Source organism: Muscardinus avellanarius (genome assembly GCF_963383645.1).
Source record: "Muscardinus avellanarius genome assembly, chromosome: 11".
In the NCBI taxonomy this organism is placed as follows: domain Eukaryota; kingdom Metazoa; phylum Chordata; class Mammalia; order Rodentia; family Gliridae; genus Muscardinus; species Muscardinus avellanarius.
In genome coordinates this window covers 109,895,160-109,914,034 of record NC_137797.1, presented here as the reverse complement: position 1 = coordinate 109,914,034, position 18,875 = coordinate 109,895,160, and the positions used below count along the sequence as shown (strand labels likewise).

The window sequence follows — 18,875 nt, the reverse complement described above, 5'->3', positions numbered from 1 at the left end:
ATTTTATTATTTTATATGTACAGAGCTATATTTTTCAGAGCTTATCTCTGAAGATTTGAGAATTTGGGACCTTTTGAAAATGGCTCATTACATAATTTTTCAGTAAGAAACAAAAGGGGAAATTTTCTTTTTGTGTGTGTGTGTGTGGTACTGGGGGTAGAACACAGGGACATTCTACCTCTGAGCTACACACTCCAGCCCTCTTTGTAATTTGTTTTTGAAACAACATCTCACTAGATTGTTGAGAGCAAAACATATTTATATAAAATTTTTCAAATGTAAAACACTTGAAAATAAGTTCACATAGCGATCTCAGCTCCTATGCTTTGACATGCCTGTGTTTTCCTCGGTACACAACTGCCTTTTTCATACTACTGATGCTTATCACACAGTGATACTTTGAGCTGAATAATGTAGACGACTTCAGATTATACAATTAGGTGTAAAATTCAAACAAAACAATAAAAGCATCAGTAAAAATACAGCTGCATCTCTACTTAAGTAAAATAAAATTATGAGCTTCCTGAAACCACATCTCTTTTTTGACATTTTACAGAAAAACTGAATCTCATCCATTACAGTACATTCTGGCTAAGTAGACAACCACTTGGTTAAATTTGTCCCAAACTTAAATCACGTTTATAATACAATAAATAATAAATGGCCAATTTTGTGTTAGGCAATATATGGGAATAAATTATTTGAAGAGATTCCATTCTTGGAATTGTATTTAATATTTTCCCAACAACATCACTGTCACGCCTCTATCTTTAATTTCCAGGGAGTCATAATTAATCAGTTCAGTCATTCGTTTTACATTCTGATTTTTTTCCTTATTTAGAATTTTATGTGGTTTTTTTCAGTCAAAATAGTCCTCTATGTCAACGTCTGGGTCTAGCAGGCGTTCTCCGTATGACGAAAGGTCCATCTGGTTTAAGATCAAGTTTTCAAATGTTTCCTCCAAGTCCGTTTCTCCAATGAGGACGGCGCCCATCATCCTCCCGTTCTGCATGACGACCTTGATGTACTCCTGCCCTTTGCTGCATCTCAGCAGTAACTCGTGGTCCGTACCCAAGCCCTGTGCGTTGTACTTCCCCAGCAGTACAACCTATAGGGATGAGAAGTTGCCCTTGTGAGTCCAAAATGGGAAACGCAAGGTGCAGTCAGTCGTCTGGGGTCCCCCTAGAGGAGCTAGCAGAGCGCCCGATGCCACGGGGAGGTCCCCAGGAAACACTGAACGGTGTGCGCCGGTGTAGGGTAACAGTGCCACGCCACCCAGTCACATTACACGTATCAGAGTTGTACTCTCAGTGTTTTAACATTAGGACAATCTAGAAGACTTAAGTGGATAATACGGCAAGATCAACATGGATATTGGTGTCTAGTGAACACATCAGTGCATCGAATGGGGACAGCGCTGATGTGGCTTCAAGGCTTAGAAAGCAGACAGGTTTGATCTCGTGGACACGCAGTCCAGCCGTGAGTGTTTCCTGCTGCCGACCGCCCGCCTCGGGTCCGGAGACGAGGACTTCGAGGAGGCGCGGGAAGCGGCGGGCTCGTTCTGCGTATGACAGCCTCTGGCTTCCCCACAAAGACAGGGTGGATCTCTAATCAAAGTTAAAGCTGTGTCAGCAGGAGAAAGTCTGCAGAAAGGCTTTTTTTCTCTCTTAACTATAAAATATAGTAGGAGGGTCAAAATTACCATTAGGGATTAAGAGCAACAATACCAGGTATTGATTTGTAAGAAAAGAGAAAAGGCCATTTTTGTAAAGTAAGGCCACGTAATTTTTAAGGGAGAAAGTCAGGGGTTCAATCACAGCTAGTGGACTAACAGGCAGAAAGGAGCAGAGCTGCTCCTGTCTTACCTTATAGTTGAAAAACCTCGTGACATGAGCAAACAGCTCAAAGCTGAAGTCCAGGTCAACGGAGTCCCCTTGGACAGCTGCAGCCATGCACCTGGCGGCGTGCCAGCCCATCTGCCTGGCCTGCGTCCACAGCCTCATCTGAAACGTGGGCAGGGGAGGCGTACCCGTCAGCCCCCGCGGCTGTGTGTCGAGAAGGGTCCCTTCAACCTTATACATTCTCTTAGAGAGGGCTCAGGGCTGGATGGCGCTTTGACATTGGGGCCACTGAAGCGGTGCCCAGAGCACACGGATGCAGTGGGCCTGGTGTCTGCTGATTGGCCACCTAGGAACACGCTCCAGTGGTAACTCCCACAAGGGCGGAGCAGCATCTAGGAGCAGAAGGCTGTCCTTATGGGATCCATGGTTTCAATGGTTTCAACCAAAGCTGTGCTGTCTGATACGGCTTTGACTAGCCTCATGTAACCATTTAAATTAGAAGTAAGTCAGACCAAGAATTCAGCTGCTCCGCCACACCTGAGTGACAAGGGTCCCAGCCGGGCGCGCTCTGGCACCGCCTCCCAGCTGCCGGGGAGGTTCCGGGCCTGGAGGAAGACAGGGACTAGGAAGCCGCGAGGCTGCCGTGAGGACAGTGCCGTGCAACAGCGGGTGGCATGAAGCCCAGGACCTGGCAAGCGGGAAGCTGGCTTTCTCGGTAGCAGCTGCTTTCTTGCACGGGGGACGCCGACAGGCCCGTGGCTGGCAGGCTCACCTGCTGCCAGACGGGGCTGGGCGGCCAGGCTGCGGTGCAGATGTCCCCCGCGGCGTACACGTCGGGCAGGGATGTGCGCATGTGGTCGTCCACCTTCAGGCCGCCGTCTTCCCCTAGATCAAACTAAACAGCATTCCTCATTAGCAGTTACAGCAAAAGCAAGCCACATACTTACGCGTGGGCGCTGCTCTGTAATGAGAAAGTGAAAAGGGCTGCAAGTTCAGACGTCGGAGTGGGGTGTCCAGGGACTACACCCTACAAACGGACTCAGGAAATCGAAGATTTTCCCCAGTACTTGGAAGGCTGAGACAGGAGGGTCACAGGTTTATGGCCAGCCCCAGCCTAGTGAGTGGCAACTTAGTGAGACCCCGTCTAAGTAAATAAAAAACAGGGCTGGAGGTGGAGCTCGGAGGCAGAATGCCCCTGGATTCCATCCCCAGTACTGGGGGGAAAAATGTAGAATTTCAAACCAAAGACTATAATAACCCTATGAATACACAATTCATAATTGCAAGAACGTTTTTCTGTAAGCTTCAAAAGAATCTCTAAGACTCAATTTGAGACTTCATAGAGGTGACAGTTTTCTAAGAACCCTTAGACAAATTTTATATTTTATTCCTTGGTGACATGCTCGAGTATTAATTACATAAGGATTTTTTTTTTTTTTAATGGTACTAGGATTGAACTCAGGGACATTCTACCTCTGAACCATGCCCCAAGTCCTATTTTTTATTGTTTATTTTGAAACAGGTATCACTAAGTTGTGGAGGGCTACTTTAAGTAGCTGAGGCTGACTGTGAACCTCCGATCCTCCTGTCTCAGCCTCCCAAGTACTGGGATCACAAGTGTTTGCCACCAGGCCCAGCTCAGGATTTTAAGCAGTAGGGAATACTGTCAGTCAAGACATGGATATAAACAAGTTGTTTTTAGTCCTCTTAAGTTATAGTTTTATATTGAAATAATAATTTTTATGCTTGAGAATTAGAGACCTTCCTCAAGAACTGATATTTTAAAAATAATCATAACTGAACAAAACAACTTCCGCATACATTGTTACCACTGAGAAAAGGTTCTGTGTTTGGTGTAACTCCTGTAGCGCTGACGACGAAGTCACAGCCGTAAATATTTCCATTGGTCAACTCCACGTACACTGGCCACACCTCTTAAAAAAAAGAAAAAAAGACTTTATTCTCAAATATAATCAGCAGTTATCATCGGCGTTCGCTGCATGTAACAACTAGAAACAGAATGAAAAGGGAAACAGGAAGTGATTTTGGAGTAATACCCTTTAATACAGCTTTATAAGGTACTTTTTCCAGAACAATTTTAATGTCATCAGAATGATCTTCCTTTAGGATCAATTATAAAAACTTGACACTCTACCTGACTTCCTTCACGTCTGGACGTACAGATCCTACAGAGCAGCCTTAGTGGATGGCCCTTTGTGAGGAAGCTCTCTGACCATCAGCCTCCGGTGCCCGCGGGATGGAGCACCACCGCAGCAGGCCCGCGCTCACTGCCCGCTACCCTCACACGAGTCAGTCACAGGCGCGTCCGAACAGCGGTGCTGATGGGAGGCGTGGAACGGGAGCTAGCGGATCTGTCTTAGGCCTAAGTTCGTGTAAATTTCAGTCTGTTTGACGTGTGGGCAGTTACTTCCCCTGAGAGCGCTGGTGTTCGTTTCTGATCTGCAGCACACGGGCTGGCTCAGTGGCTGGGATGTCAAACGCTCCGAGCCCTATGCGAGGTGTGAAGCCCTGCACCCTTAGGAAACTTGAGTAACGGTCAAAAAGTGACTTCCTGTCATTACATTGCAGTTTTATTTTTACTTCTGTTACTTAAATATGAAACTTTGAAGTTTTCAAATATGACAGAGCAAGATTAAATGGTACTCCTTTTAAATACATGCCTGGACACCGAGCGTGGTGGCGCACACTTGTAATCCCCGTGCTTGGGAGGCGGAGACAGGAGGACCGCGGTACATTGCTTTCCTCACTAATACTTGCCTTTATCAGCTGTAACTGATTTGTCGTGATGGTCTTTTGGAAAAGTTAAGGACTTTTTCTTCAGAATTTTAAATTCTTCCTGAAGGTAGATTTTCTTTACTTCACACATAGTTTCAATGTGAACTTTACGAGAAAACTAAAAGTAAAAACAAAAAACTAGTCATAATAATACTTTCAGAAGAAGTGTCCTGGGCTACTGAAAAGGAAGAAAACAATTACGATACACTTGCAAAAACATACAGAAATAGCAATTCTTCCAGCAGACGTGAAACCCTGTCCGCCTGTGCTGACGGGTGAGCAGACAGCCAGGCTCCGCGGCCTGGCCTGGCAGCGCATGCAGAGTGGGGCTGCGGAGCGCTGGGGCCTCAGTTTCTCTTTTTAAATGACAAGGGTGACAGATCCCGAGAAGTTCTTCAGGAAGGACCCCAGGACCTTAGCAGAGTGCCAGCCTGACAGGAGGCACTCATGAAGTTCCTGGGCTCGACACACAGTGCATCTTGGCATCAGACGGCATAGAAAGAATGGTTTTACATAAACTTCATCCTCCAAATCAGATGCAGCAGGTGCCCAGCCCCTCTCACCCACCCACATTTGTAAACAGTGCGTCTGAACTGGCCTTGAAGAGGAGACTGACTTACAGGACAGGCCAGCGTGCTCAGAGAACCTCGCCCCTCAGTGCCCACACTAACCTTCTCCAGGAGGCTGACAGACAGCTGCGGGTGAATCCCACATTCACTTCCTTGTTGGGCTCCTGGCCAAAGGGCCCGGAAGACCTTTCCCTTGCACTAAGGCTTTATGCAGAGTGACTCCGCAATAATTTGGCTGCCTTTAACAAATGGTTCAAGGGTTTAACATTTTTTAGCCGTTTTAGCTGGGTATGGTAGCATGCCTGTCAATCCTGAACTGGGGAGGCTGACACAGGAAGATCCCAAGTTTGAGACCAGCCTCAGCAATTTGGCGATAACTTGATTCAACATAAAAATAAATAAAAGGGCTGGAGGTGTAGCCTGGAGGTAGAATGCCACTGCGTTCTCCCCAAGTACCACACACACAAGAAAGAACAAGAACTTAACTGCTCACAGACATCACTAAAGCTCTGCAGACCGCTGACCTCTTTTGTTCCTTTAAGGTCCAAGCCTTCGTGCCAGTCTGGGCCCAGGGCGCTGCCTACGCTGCCCGCTGGAGCGCTGGTCCTTGTTTCCTTTGTCATTCCTGGAAACATGAACTCAGATGATATAAAAGCGGCCCGGCAAACAACTACCCCTGCGTTCTGAAGCTTTTAGGCAAGGAGTGATTCTCATTCATACATGCATACACACGTGTATATACGCACAGTATGACGAAGCTACTTCTATTAACCATTTTATAAATTAGCATTTTCTGATACCTAACTGAAATAGATAACCCTTCAATTAAACACTCTGCGTAAACGTAATTTTTGGACAGTTCATATACTGCTTAATTTCAAGAATAAGAAAATAAGCAATTAAATTTTCAGATTTTGTCAATTTTTAGTACTTCCCAAACTTGCAAAATTTGTTTTGAATTTTATAAGCTGATTTTTTTAAACTACTAACACAACAACAAATAGTGAGGTGCATGTACTTTAAAAAATTACTTAGGGCTGCCCAACTATGGCATCTACTTAAAAAGATGCAAGTATGTTGGCTTATTTACTTTAAATTTCCCATTTTAATTATGTATGTTTTAGAAAACCTGAAAAACTTCATGTAAAGATACAGAAACAAACATATTTCTATGTCACAAATACACTTACTAAACTTTCTACAGTCCTTTGCATATCGCTAACAAATGTAGTTCTAAGAATTACTGAGCTAAATGTGACACATACCTTCAGTTGTATACCTAGTTCTTTTATGTGCAATTTTAGCCTCTGGTTTTCCTGAAATGATTTTGGAAGTCAAAAATTCTGCTGCTCCTACATCAAAGAAAGTATTCCCAATAGCTTTATCTTTAATGGCCCAAATCACTTCACAGCCTTCAATTTCATACCTACAATGAGTATTAATATTACTTGGCATATTTAAGAAGTCTAAGTAGAAATCTCTGTGTCTGCAAATAACAGTTATGTCCTAGAGCCAAAGCAAAGAACATATTTTGGCAGATCGTGAAAGGACCAAAATACACATTAAAGGTATTAAGAGTTTAAAGTAGAATAAATACTAAGACATTTAATCAGTTTACTGAAAGAACCTCTAAGTGGTAAGTATATGCACTCAGTATCAAGTAAAATTTACTACAATGACTATCATTTCAGGCTTTTCGAGTTCCACAACACAGTTACTACAGAAATGTCCTCCATGGCCCTAGTTTTACACATAATCGTGGGAATCTGTAAAGAATGGCTGGTCAAGAGCTATAGTACTGAGAGAGGTTGACTTCTTTGTTAACAACTTTTTAATATCCTCAAAGCACATTATGGAAGAGGATAGAAAACAAGAATTACAGTTATAATCTAAAATCTTAGTTTTAAGAGAACTGTTACTTTTCATTAAATTTCCTTCATCTCATAAAATGCCAATCATCTAGTCAAAGATAGGTCTAGTCACAGGAAGATCAGAGCTTAGGAAAGCCAGGCACGGCCCTGGGAACGCAAGCCTCCTCCACGGCTAGGCACGAGCCATCTCACATCTTATTTAATATTTCATATTCATTCATGTGTTCCCATTCCCCCGGCCCCCAACCAAGAGCTGGAAGAACATAACTGCCAAATACAAGTCACAGACATGTTGGGTTTCGTTAGCCAGACAGGCAACATAAAGGAGTGAAGCAGGAATAGCGTACGCCATGGGAAGTAGGTTATGTTGCTAAAGGTGTGCACATGTAAGTTGTCTTAGACATAGTACATGCTTATAAAACACACCTGCAGGTTAAATTTCCCCAGCCATTTGGATGAGAGCCCTTAAGACCAAAACATTGTGCAACTAAAGGTTCCACAAAAGCTACAAATTAAAAGTGAATTTCCCCCCTTAAAACATTGAAAAATACTTGTATTTATCTGATTTTCAGGATCTGTTTTCTAGTTCACCAACAATCACATGAACTACAATGCAATTTTTAAATAGTATTTAAAATATATATACTTACACTAACTCAAGGGCTATACCACCATTCCCTATGATCATTATTCTTTTGGCTTTAGTAAGCCGTTTCTGGAATTCCTATCAAGAGAAAATAATGAGACAATGTTTTGAAATGGTAGATATACCTTGTGTGGAAAGGACTGCCGGATTGGTTATGCCGCAAGTCACATGTTCTCAAAGCAGCGCGGTGGATGTGTGTGGACATGTGTGTAATGTGACTTGTGACATTCGGCGCAGAGGCTGTGTATGCAATACAACACAGGACAACCTGAGCTAGCACACGAGACGAGTCCTCACAGAAACATGCTAGCCACGCTCTGCGAACGAGGCCTCTGGCTTTGGGTTCTGAGAACTGAAAGGTCAGCCCTGGCAGCAGAGCCTGGTCAGCAGCAGTGAGGTCTGGGGCACCTTCCAGCTCCCTTCCCACCACCCTGCCTCCGAGGGCTACCTGGGCGCTGTCCGTGTCGCGGATTCCTAGCACGTACGGATTCCCTTCACATATCAACTTTGGCTTAGCTCCGGCGCACAGACAGAGTTTCTTATACACGTGCCGGCTGCCATCTTCTGTGAGAACGCACTGTAGACACCACAAGGGAGAAGGCATTTAATGTGGGCACAGTGGCACCAGCAATAAAAACTGAGGAAGGTAAACGCGAAAAAATCACAGAGCAAGGCTGCCTCTGGGTGGCAGCAGTGCTCAGTTACAGCACCTACAAGACCACGGTTTCTAATCCAGTGACTTCTACCACCCGGGGCTGGAAAACCCCTCTCACTTCCCCGGAATACAGTGTTATAATCACACAAAATTCCACATTGAATTTCAAGGAATCTCATGTTTGGAAGGGGATATCGAGTTCAGAATAAAAACTAAACTTTAAAGAACTCTAAAGCTGAGTTTCTGATCATATCCCCAGGAGAGGCCTTCGTGAGGATTTCTGATCTCAGTGGAAACTGTCCTAAGACCTGTGGCTCTGAGCCGTTCCTCCTTCAGTCTTTGTTGGGGCTTCAAGAAAGCAGCCTGTGGTAGAAGAGGTGACAATGCATCTTTACCTAAAAATATTACATGTTGCCAGCCGTGGTGGCGCATGCTTGTCATCCCAGCATTCGGGAGGCTGAGACAGGAGGATCTGGGTTCTCAGCCAGCCTCAGCTACCTAGTGAGGCCCTCTGCAACTCAGTGAGACCGTTTCAAAATAAAGAATAAAAAATAGGGCTGGGGATATAGCTTGGAAGTAGAATGCCCCTGGGTTCCATCCCCAGTATTGCAAAAATAAATAAGTAAATAAATAAAACTAAAAATGTTAACATGTACAAAAAGAGTAATTATATTCTTAAATACAGATAACAACTTTATTAGCAAACTAAATGCTTTGGGGGTTATAGTTTAAGATAATGAAAAATATTTTAGCCTGCAATCCTAGCATGCATTGGCTTTTGAGTTATTTAGATTACTTTTTAAAGAACATTAAAAAGACACAATAGAGACCCGCCGCTTTGTTCCTTAATGTTGAATGGAAATCTCCTTGTAAGCGGTATACTCTGGAAAGTAGGTGGACACACGTACGCATCGCTAACAGATGCTTGAATCTGCTGGGGTGGTTTAGGGTTTACTTTTGAGCTGGATGTTTACAAACTTGGGAAATCATATCATAGCATTAACTATGCATTAAGACATTAATGATTCACTTATCTCTCCGTCTGTATAACACACAGAACACAACATAATCCACTCAGAAGTGGCACTCAAGTCTTCATCACATAATGTAGTTAGAATTTTACCTGACAAAGGCCTAAGTTATAGGCACTAGCCAAACTCTGAATATAATTTACACTCAGCTCCTGTAAAAACAACACACAGAGAACTTCCTTAAATTGCCTACTGCTAAAGCTTGGTAAGTGGACATGAAAGTAGAACACTTTCTAACTCACTGAGTGCACAGGAAGCCGGATACGAGGACGCAGGTGTGTGTTACCTGTGAGCTGGGGTCACACGGGTGTGGGGCGGCGGCACAGGGGCGCATCCCAACGCCCTCACACGTGCATTCTCCTGAGCGCCCGCTCGGTCTGTACACTTCTGTCAGGGATGTTATTCTATGCTTCCTAGAATGTTCTTTTCTGCCTGGCAAACTCTTAAGTCACCACATCTTTTAAACACTACCGGAGCTGGGCCGTACTTTTCCTGTGCCTTTTGCACGCCCACTTCCATCATCCTCGAGTAGCCATCTCTCACCCCCTGCGATCCCCTGGCGGCCCAGAGCGGCCTCCTTCCGTACGCCCGTGTCCCAGACCGAATACAGTACGTGCCAACTGAAAGGCCAAACCACAGTAAACTCCCCGGAGTACAAACTTCCTAATAATGGAATCAAACGCCACTCGAGGGCTCGTTTCGGGGACTCCAGAGTGGTCGTGATCAAAGGGGGGTCAAAAGAGGGCAGGCTGAGCCTCCGCGAGGCCAGTCCTGGGAGCGGGAGGCCGGCGCCAGCTTACACGCTCCTCAGTCTGCAGCTGCTTCACGCCCGACTCCACCACCCTGATGTTGGGAAAGCGGCTTTCCAGCACGCTGCCTGGTTGTTCTTCGACATCGAATTCTTCCAATGTCTTAGAAACCTTTATGAGATCAAAGAGGCAAGAAGATGCATATTTCAAAGACACTTTATTATAGGAACCTTAATAAAGTACTTTTTACACACTACTCTCTCGTGCTCGTCAAAGAAGAAAGTCAGCCAACTACGCTGCACTGGTTTGGTCTTGTCTGTCCCCAAAGGCTCCCATGCCAAGGTCTGACTGCCAGCATGTGGCTCTCCTGGAGATGGTGGGAGTTTAGACGTGGGGCTTAGGGGAGGGAGTGAGGTCACAGGGAGCGCGCCCTTCACAGCGGTACTGGGAGCCATGACTCTTCCTGTGTCTGGAACCATTTCAAGAGATCTACTGAACATTATGATACAATAACAATATATTGCATGTTTGGAGTTTGTTTAGGAAAGCGTTCTCATCAGAAAAAAAACGATCCTGAGGTAGTAAATCTATGTCAAATATTTGTCAAAACATGCATGTCATATGAACAATTGCTACTTGTCAATTATAAAAAAAAAAAGAAAATCACTACACTTACACCTAGCTGCTATGTAAGTTATTGCAGTATTTTCAAATTAAGCCCAAGAAGTTATACAAAGTTCTTACCTGCTTGAAATTTGTAACTGCTTTAATAACAGGAGAAGACGTTACCAGGAGAATATCTTCGGATGGAAAGGTAATAGCCAACTTGTTTTGAGAAAGAAAAAAACATATGACAAATAGCTTTAAGTCTAGCTATGACGAATGGTATATGTATGTGTTGGATGGGGATAATACAATTTTAGTGGTGTTGTTAACCTAGGAAATTAAAACCTCATCGTTCCTTATATGAAAGTCTCCATTATTCTGGGTCTTGTTCATATTTATAGGGCAGTTAAATGCTTATACTGATAAAATGAATAGTACATTAACACTAAACATTACCAAAGACCTCCTGAACAAGCAAAGTAATATAAAGGAATATCCTTTAAACTATTTTGTACACTAGTTTAAAGTTACGTAGATGACAGAATACCTAATCAATGGTTAAATTAGCTTCTACTTATTTTAAGACATTTTCATTTGTCTTCAATGGAAGGAAATCAAAGAGAACCATCACTATTAAATACTTAGACTCTTCATGACTTTGCCCAGGTGCCTCAGCACTGCTACACTCCCTTGGAGGAACAGTTGATATTCTGGGAAGACAAGGTTACAAGAGGTTCAACAAAACTGACTTAACTTGCTGGTGTTTCATTATTGTGATCTAGCTACAGTTTCTTTTCCCCACTTTGAAAGTATCTGTGTACCTCAAGGTCTTATTTGTCAAGTCTCCAACCTAGATGGTCTAGTCTATATCCTAGCTAAATCCGAGCATGTTCCTGTCACCTACATACTGTACTTTTAGTCTCACCTTCCTTGAACTTTCTGTAATACTTAAAGTCTAGCCATCACTCTTTCCTTTATACATGAAATAATATATTTCCCCTCTTTCTATTCCCATTTGCTGGATCCTTTCTACCACAGAAATCACCTTTGCATTGGCCTTCCAGACTCATAAACAGTACTGACCAGGTGGCCTGCCCCAAACACATTATAATAGCCTTGCAATTTTTTTCATTTGATTACTTTACTACACTGGAGCAAATAACCTGCCTCCTTATAAGGTCTCATTGAATTCTTAGCATGATTTAGAAGACCTTTTGTGCTCTTGTCTTTGCCAATGTGCCCCGCTTCAATTATATGCTGGACTCTCAAAGATATCATGAACTCTAAGCTTTGCTGCTCCCAGGGGCACCCAGTGTTTCCTCTGCAGATTCTTCTGCGGTCTCCCTTGGGATTGTCTTGTGTTTGGTGAACTTTCACTCATTCTTCCAAGCTGAGATAAGCTTTAACTTCCTGGAGAAAAGATACCTCTAATTCACTCGCTACCAACTCCACAGGCACTCTAAGTTAAAAGGAGTAATATATCTAGGTCTTTCCCACTATAATGGGAGTCCAGGCATCTGTTATATTTGAAACACGACCTGTTTATGCTTGACTATTCAGGGTGTAGTACAGTATTAAACTGGATTATCGGTATTTACTTGATGACTAAGTAGAAAGTACCCATCCAAAGGTTAAAAGTTAAAAACCATTTAAATTTCTTTCACTCTCTTATGGATTACACACGGGTATATGAATATACATGGTAAGGTTAGTCGTTATAATTCAGAAAAGCATTTCACAGCTGTCTTTAGTCCTTTGCTGATTGTTTTACAACACATTAATATTAGAGATGAAATCTCTTCTATTCTGCTGGCTGTTTTACAAGACATGACCAGAAATGTACTCTCTTCTCTCTTGTGAGTTCAAAGTCAAGGACTTATACAAGACTTTTTTTTTTTTTTTTTTTTTTTGGTACTGGGGATGGAACCCAGGGACATTCTTACTCCTGGCTACACCTCCAGCCCTATACTTTTTGGATTATTTCTAAACAAGGTCTCACTAAATTGCAGAGGGTCTCATTAAGTAGCTGAGGCAGTCTGAGAACCCAGATCCTCCTGTCTCAGTCTCCCAAATACGGGGCATTACAAGCGTGCGCCACCACACCAGGCCAATTTCTTTATTCATTAATTACAATGCGCTGTGGGGTTGGCACCTATCTGGCAACTAAATTCAATCGACGAAGGCGACTTAGAAAATTAGTCTGAAGCTGGGCATGGTGGCGCGGGCCTGTAATCCTAGAGTCCTTGGGAGGCTGAGACGGGAGGATCGCAGGTTTGAGGACAGACTCAGCAAGTAGTGAGACTCTCGTCCATCTAGCCAGAGAGACCCTGTTTCAAAATAAAAACCAAACAGGGCTGAAAGGGACGGGGTGTAGCTCTGATGTAGAACGCCCCTGGGCTCAATAAAAAACATATAAAAAATAAAAAGCAGGCTGGGTTTCCGGCCCCGAGGGTCTCTCCGCTCCCCCGGGGCTCCGGGCTCAGCCCGCGGGGTCCTGCTGGGCCCCGCAGGAGGGAGGAGGGCGCCATGGCGGGAGGCAGGAGGCCGCGTACCTGCTCAGCACATGTGACGCCCGCGATGCCACCGCCCACCACCACCAGCTTCCCCGCCGTCTCCATGCCCACCCGCTACCAGCCGCGCGCAGCCGTCGCAGGGCGCGCCACCCGACTTCCTACTTCCGGTCCAGACGCGCCGCCACTTCCGGTTCCGGTGCGTGGGCTCCGCCCTACGGTGGCCGGTAAAGCTCACACTTAGTACCTTCGCCAGGAGGCGGCTCTGCGCGCGACTCTGCGGCTCAGCCCAGTGCAGTGTGGGAAAGCCCAGTGGAGCTTTCCCACAAGTGTACAAGAAGAGATTTATTTTTATTTTTTGTAATACTAGGATTGCCTTCACCTCACAGCTGGCGATTTCTTTCTTTCTTTACTTATTTATTTATTTATTTATTTTTGATTGTAAAAGGACAGACATTCCTCCTGGCAAGGCAGTGCAATCGTATATATTAGCTTGTTCTCTGAGAAGTTGGTATTTCCGTTTACAATTTGGGGCTCTGTTACAACTTCCACTAAAATATAAAGTTGCTTGTAGTTCGTCCGAGCAAACAAATGTTTTTCTCATGTTTCCAGTAAATAGCAAGTGTAAGGGCTGAAAGCAATAGTCTCAATTTTACTATGAGTACCATTTTTTGGCAGGGGAGTGATCATTTGTTTTTAGGGATGGTCAAAAATTTTCAAAACCTTTTGCTATACATTTACACCCTTCACTCCTATTAACCCGATTGACACTATTATTTTGCTCCTACCTTTGCTGTCTTGTGATTCCATAGGAGCTATGTTATTAACCTATTATTTATCAAATGGCTCACTCTAAAACTGATAGTTACCAGTGCCTTTTTAATTCTTTAAATAGTGAGAATAACCGTTCTATATAAACAGGAAAATCTAAGGTGTATTTAATTGCAGATATGTACTGATGACACATCATAATCATTGTGCTTTCATTGACTAAAGTAAGCGGTAAGCAATTCAGTATGTCATTATAATTCTAATTTCTAGTTGAGACAGATGATTTTTATTACAAAATAGTACTTTAAACCCATTTAGATCTGTTCTCCTCCTATGTTCACACAAAGTCACGTGCTCTGTTCAGAAGAACAATCACAGCTCCTGAGAGGGACCGTTTTCTTTCTTCTCGGAATGTTTGCGCATATTCTTTTCTCTGGCCAATTTCTCACTGTTCTCTGGCTTCATCAAGCCAATTTCTCCTTAAGTAGCTTTACCTAACATCCTTAGGACTGAGCAAAGTATCCTATGTATCCCAATAGTACCTTGTCATCTAAAGTATCCTATGTATTCCAACAGTACCTTATCATCTGCCCAGTAAAGATCTACCCCACTTTAACTCCCTACTGCTCAGCCCACCACCACTATAAACTACTTCATCTCGGGCATCATTCCCTTCTTCCTTTATATTCCCAGCATTTATTTAGAAGTAAGTATTCTATAAACATGTTCTGGATAAATTGGAAAGTTTTTGAAGAGTGAGAGTGCCCTGAAGTCCTTCTGAAAGACTTATATCATCTAGTGTCAAGACCCTCTCTGTATTATGACAGCTGTTTCCCCTTTATGGAGTCAAGGAGACGGAAACTCAAGCTCCCAGAGGAAAAGGGGGAGAGGTAGATGTAGGAAGCTCTTCTCTCAGATGCAGAGACAGGTGCACTCTCCTCCTCCCATCTCCTGTTAGTAGAGTGGCTGGTCCTGTAATGGAGGTATAGTGGTAAACTAGCTGCCTCCCGCACCAGCCTGAAATCTAACGTTTAGAAACTTCTGTTCCCTTCAAGAAAGAGTGTGAGAGAAAGGCTCACAGTGATTTTCAACTTAGTTGATCTAATGAGAAAAGTATGCTGGACGTGGAAGCTGAAGGTAAAAAAGTGAGCTTTACATATCTTTGAAACATGGAATCCAGGGGACAGGTAGCAACTTGCAAGGGTGAGGATGATGGGGGAATGCAGAGAAACTGGGCTCCTAGAAATGAGAGGCTTCATGCCGAGAGGACACCGAGGAGCTTCAAGGACAGAATGTCGACTCCCTTTAACTCTGGTGGGGAGGCTTATGAGTCAAGGGCCTACGACCTAGTGGCTGTTTCTTAGGAATCCAAGGGGGACCAGTGTGTTGCTAAATGGTATGCTGCATGTTTAGTGGTGGAAAATAATCGTGGGGAAGAGCTGACAACGAAAGTTTCATGGAAAAGGTGAGTCTATTCTGAACCTCAAAGGCCCAGTAGCCTTGGATACATTAAGAAGAGTGATGTACCCTGAACATCATCATGATGTATGGTTGCAGTGCGCCAACAGAAAGAGAAAGAAGGAAAGAGAGAGAGAAAGAAAGAAGGAAGGAAAGAAAGAGAAAAAAAGAAGGAAGGAAGGAAGGAGAGAAGAGAAAGAACAAAAGAAAGAAAGAAGGAAGAAAAGAGAGAAAGAAAGAAAGAAAGAAAGAAGGAAGGAAAGAAAAGAAAGAAAGAAAGAAAGAAAGAAAGAGAGAGAGAGAGAAAGAAAGAGGCAACCCAGGTAAAAAATATTTTAAGAACCAAAGGCTTGGTGGCAGAAATGAGTATGGGAAGTATAGAAAAAGAGAAAGAAAGAAAGAGGGAGGGGAGAAAAGAAAAAAGTTAGTTGGAGAGTTCAAGATTCATCTGGGAAAACCGAGGGGATACAACTATTTTTTGTTAACTTCCTGCATTTTTAAAATTTGATTGGTAGCTGGGCATGGTGGCACACACTTGTAATCCTCGCGCTTTGGGAAGCAGAGACAGGAGGATCATGCAGGTTCAAAGCCAGCCTCTCTGGCTTAAGAGACCCTATTTCCAAATAAAAAAAAATATATAAAATAGGCCTGGGAGTGTAGCCCGGAGGTAGAAGGGTTTCCAGGAACCCCAGTACCACCACCACCACCACCACCAACAACAACAACAACAAAAAATTTGGTTTGTGTCTCACCTGCTCTTTTGAAAGCCCTTCCTAAGTTTTATACTGTCAAATTAAAACCTAGCTCCCTATTCTTTCCCCCAGCTGGTTTCAGAAGTACTCAAAATAAGATTATTTAATGTATTGAGCTCTACAATTTAAATTTGAAAGGAACAATGAAGCATCATAGAGTAGTTCATGATTTATAACTTCCCAGACCTACGGCCTGGGTTCAAATGTGACTCAGAGTTTCTTTGCTGTGTGACGCACAGTGAGAGATTTTCCCCATTTAAACTTCTTTAGGCTTCAGAGTTTTTCTCATCTCTCTTAGGTAATGAAACACGTCAGTGCTACCTATTCTCAAAACATCAAACTTTCCTGTAATCAAAACTGCCTAACTGCAGAGAGGCAAGGTTGGTTTATTTTGTTTTCTTGATGTTTTCACCAATTATAAAATTGGAGGATAAGTAAAGAATGGGGGGGGGGTTCTTCTGCAGCGGTGAATATGTGAGCAGCTTCTGTTAACGTTTCAAGAAGGGCATGAGCCGGTTACTGGCATAGTTGTTATTATAAGTGATACACAAAGGTAAGCCAGTCCTGGCAGCCTGCACCTGTAATCCCAGTACTTGTGACGCTGAGACAGACAGATTGAAGGTCAAACCAACCTCAACAACTTAATGAGACTCAATGACTTTGTGAGACACTGTTTCTGAATCAAAAAATAAAATAGGGCTGGGGTTGAGCTTGAGGGTTGTAGCTTGAGGGTTGAAAGCCGCTGAGTTCTATCCCCAGGACCCGCCCCCCACACACACTGAATAAATATTCAAAACTCCTCTTTCCTATGATCTGTGCTCTTGCTGTTCTGTCCACTCATGATGGGTTGCTCCTACGATACATTCTTCCTAGTGCCTCATTCAGCGATGTCCCATCGATAACTTGACATTTGCCATGGTGGGTTGATTCGCACCATGGAGTCTGCCCAGTGATACAAGCCAGGGTTGGATTTAATATACTGTTTATTGCCTGAACTCATACAAGTGATAAGAAAATACTAATAAGGAATCGATTTAAAAGTGTCTTGTGTCTGTTGTGGCAACCTTGAAAAGATCATCCCCCATTCCCCTTTGCGGGACAATTTCTACTTTTAAATCCATTCCATTCAGGCTTTGCCTTCACAAGCCACAGGACTTGATTGGTTCTGTAACTGTTTATCCTACTTCAGAAAAATGGCTTTTAGGCAACAGCAGCATTACCTGCTGGGGGAGAACTGTTCAGAAGGAAGAGAAGTAAGTATTGCTCTCGGGTTTTTCACTTACATAACCAAAGGCTCTTAAGCTTTCCACTGAGATGGGGAAACCTACAAGGAGAACAGGGAATAGTCCATTTTGGTTCTCTTCCTCTCTCCCTTCATCGGAGCTTCAAGAGCAGCCAAAGAGGATGAGTGAGTTCGCTTGACTTGTGGTCTGGTACACTTTAATTTATGGATGATGAAATTTGAACTGCATATCCTTTCCTTGCTTGTTAAGAGTTAAGGTTTCTCTATGGAGGTAACTGAAGATGAAATCACATGAAGTTTCAAGAAGTAAAATAAAAAGAGCCATGGATCCTTTACCTAGTTTCCCTCGATGGCAACCTCTTGAAAAAAATTCAGCACAATATCAGATAGAAGGTCGCACCCACACTTGTGAGGTGGGGAGCGTTTCCATCACAAGGAGGATTCCTGCTGTTTCTCTTTGACAGCCTCTCCCGCCTCCCTCCACTCCCATCCTTCCTTCATTGCTAGTAACCACACATCTGTTCTCCATTTCTATAATTCCGTCACCTAAGGAGTGAAACAAAAATGGAACCAGACAATAAGTAACTTTTGGGAGTTTACCTTTCGGTTAGCATACCTAGGGATTGTCTAGACGGTTGTGTGCATTGAGTGTTGAACCTGTTGTAGCCGGCTTTCCTGGGGCCACCTCTTAACTGCCAGGCAGAGGCTTTTCACATGGCCTTTCTTGGTGGCTGGGGAGGGAGGATGAATGTTCTGGCTGCCATATGGCCTAAGTGGAAGGAGCTGCCTCAGTACCACTGGGAGATGGCTACAGTGCATCTCTCCACTAGATCTCTCCTGGTACCACTCAGTCGGAAAAGGAAGAGCTGGCTTAGTGGAAGTTTGGCTGGCGATGCCATCGCTGCTGACACTGTGGTGGGCAGGGGCTCACACTGCCCGGCCAGGTTGAACGCCCTGGATCCTGCTTTGCCCTTTCTGATGACCAGCACAGGCGGGATGTTACAGCCCTTTAATGGTGGAAGTCGAGGCAGCTTATTTTACCCCATGGACACAAGCAGGGATGGAGCGGCCGTTCTGTCTAGTATTTGGCTCTCTACTCGAGAGGTTATTATCTCTGGGAGGCTGCCCTTTTCCTGATGTTTTGACTAAGGAGAACAAACGTGCTCTTGTTGCTTTTGGTCTGAGCTCACTGGTGTTTCATTGTTGTTGACTTTCCAAGCATGAAGTCTTGGATATATGAGACAAACAAAACAAAATAAAGAAAAACCAGGAAATTAACCATGTCATCTCTAGAGCCCACGAGTCCCTAGCTGCCCTGTTTTATTTTCTCCACCTTTCAGAGATTGTTGTTTTGTTGTTATATATTCTACCCTGGGT

The 18,875-nt window shown here is 43.7% G+C and overlaps 1 protein-coding gene across 1 annotated transcript; it reads right to left on the bottom strand.

The window, feature by feature from the left end:
- Nucleotides 1-859: 859 nt before the first annotated feature.
- On the bottom strand, nt 860-13,382 carry PYROXD1 (pyridine nucleotide-disulphide oxidoreductase domain 1; the record flags this gene model as incomplete). Its single annotated transcript, XM_080705124.1, has 12 exons — nt 860-1,108; nt 1,866-2,003; nt 2,614-2,736; nt 3,663-3,775; nt 4,620-4,755; nt 5,731-5,831; nt 6,472-6,632; nt 7,728-7,801; nt 8,172-8,300; nt 10,210-10,329; nt 10,903-10,983; nt 13,317-13,382. 12 exons carry the CDS (start codon nt 13,380-13,382, stop codon nt 860-862), a joined length of 1,491 nt encoding a protein of 496 aa, XP_080561250.1.
- Nucleotides 13,383-18,875: the final 5,493 nt, after the last annotated feature.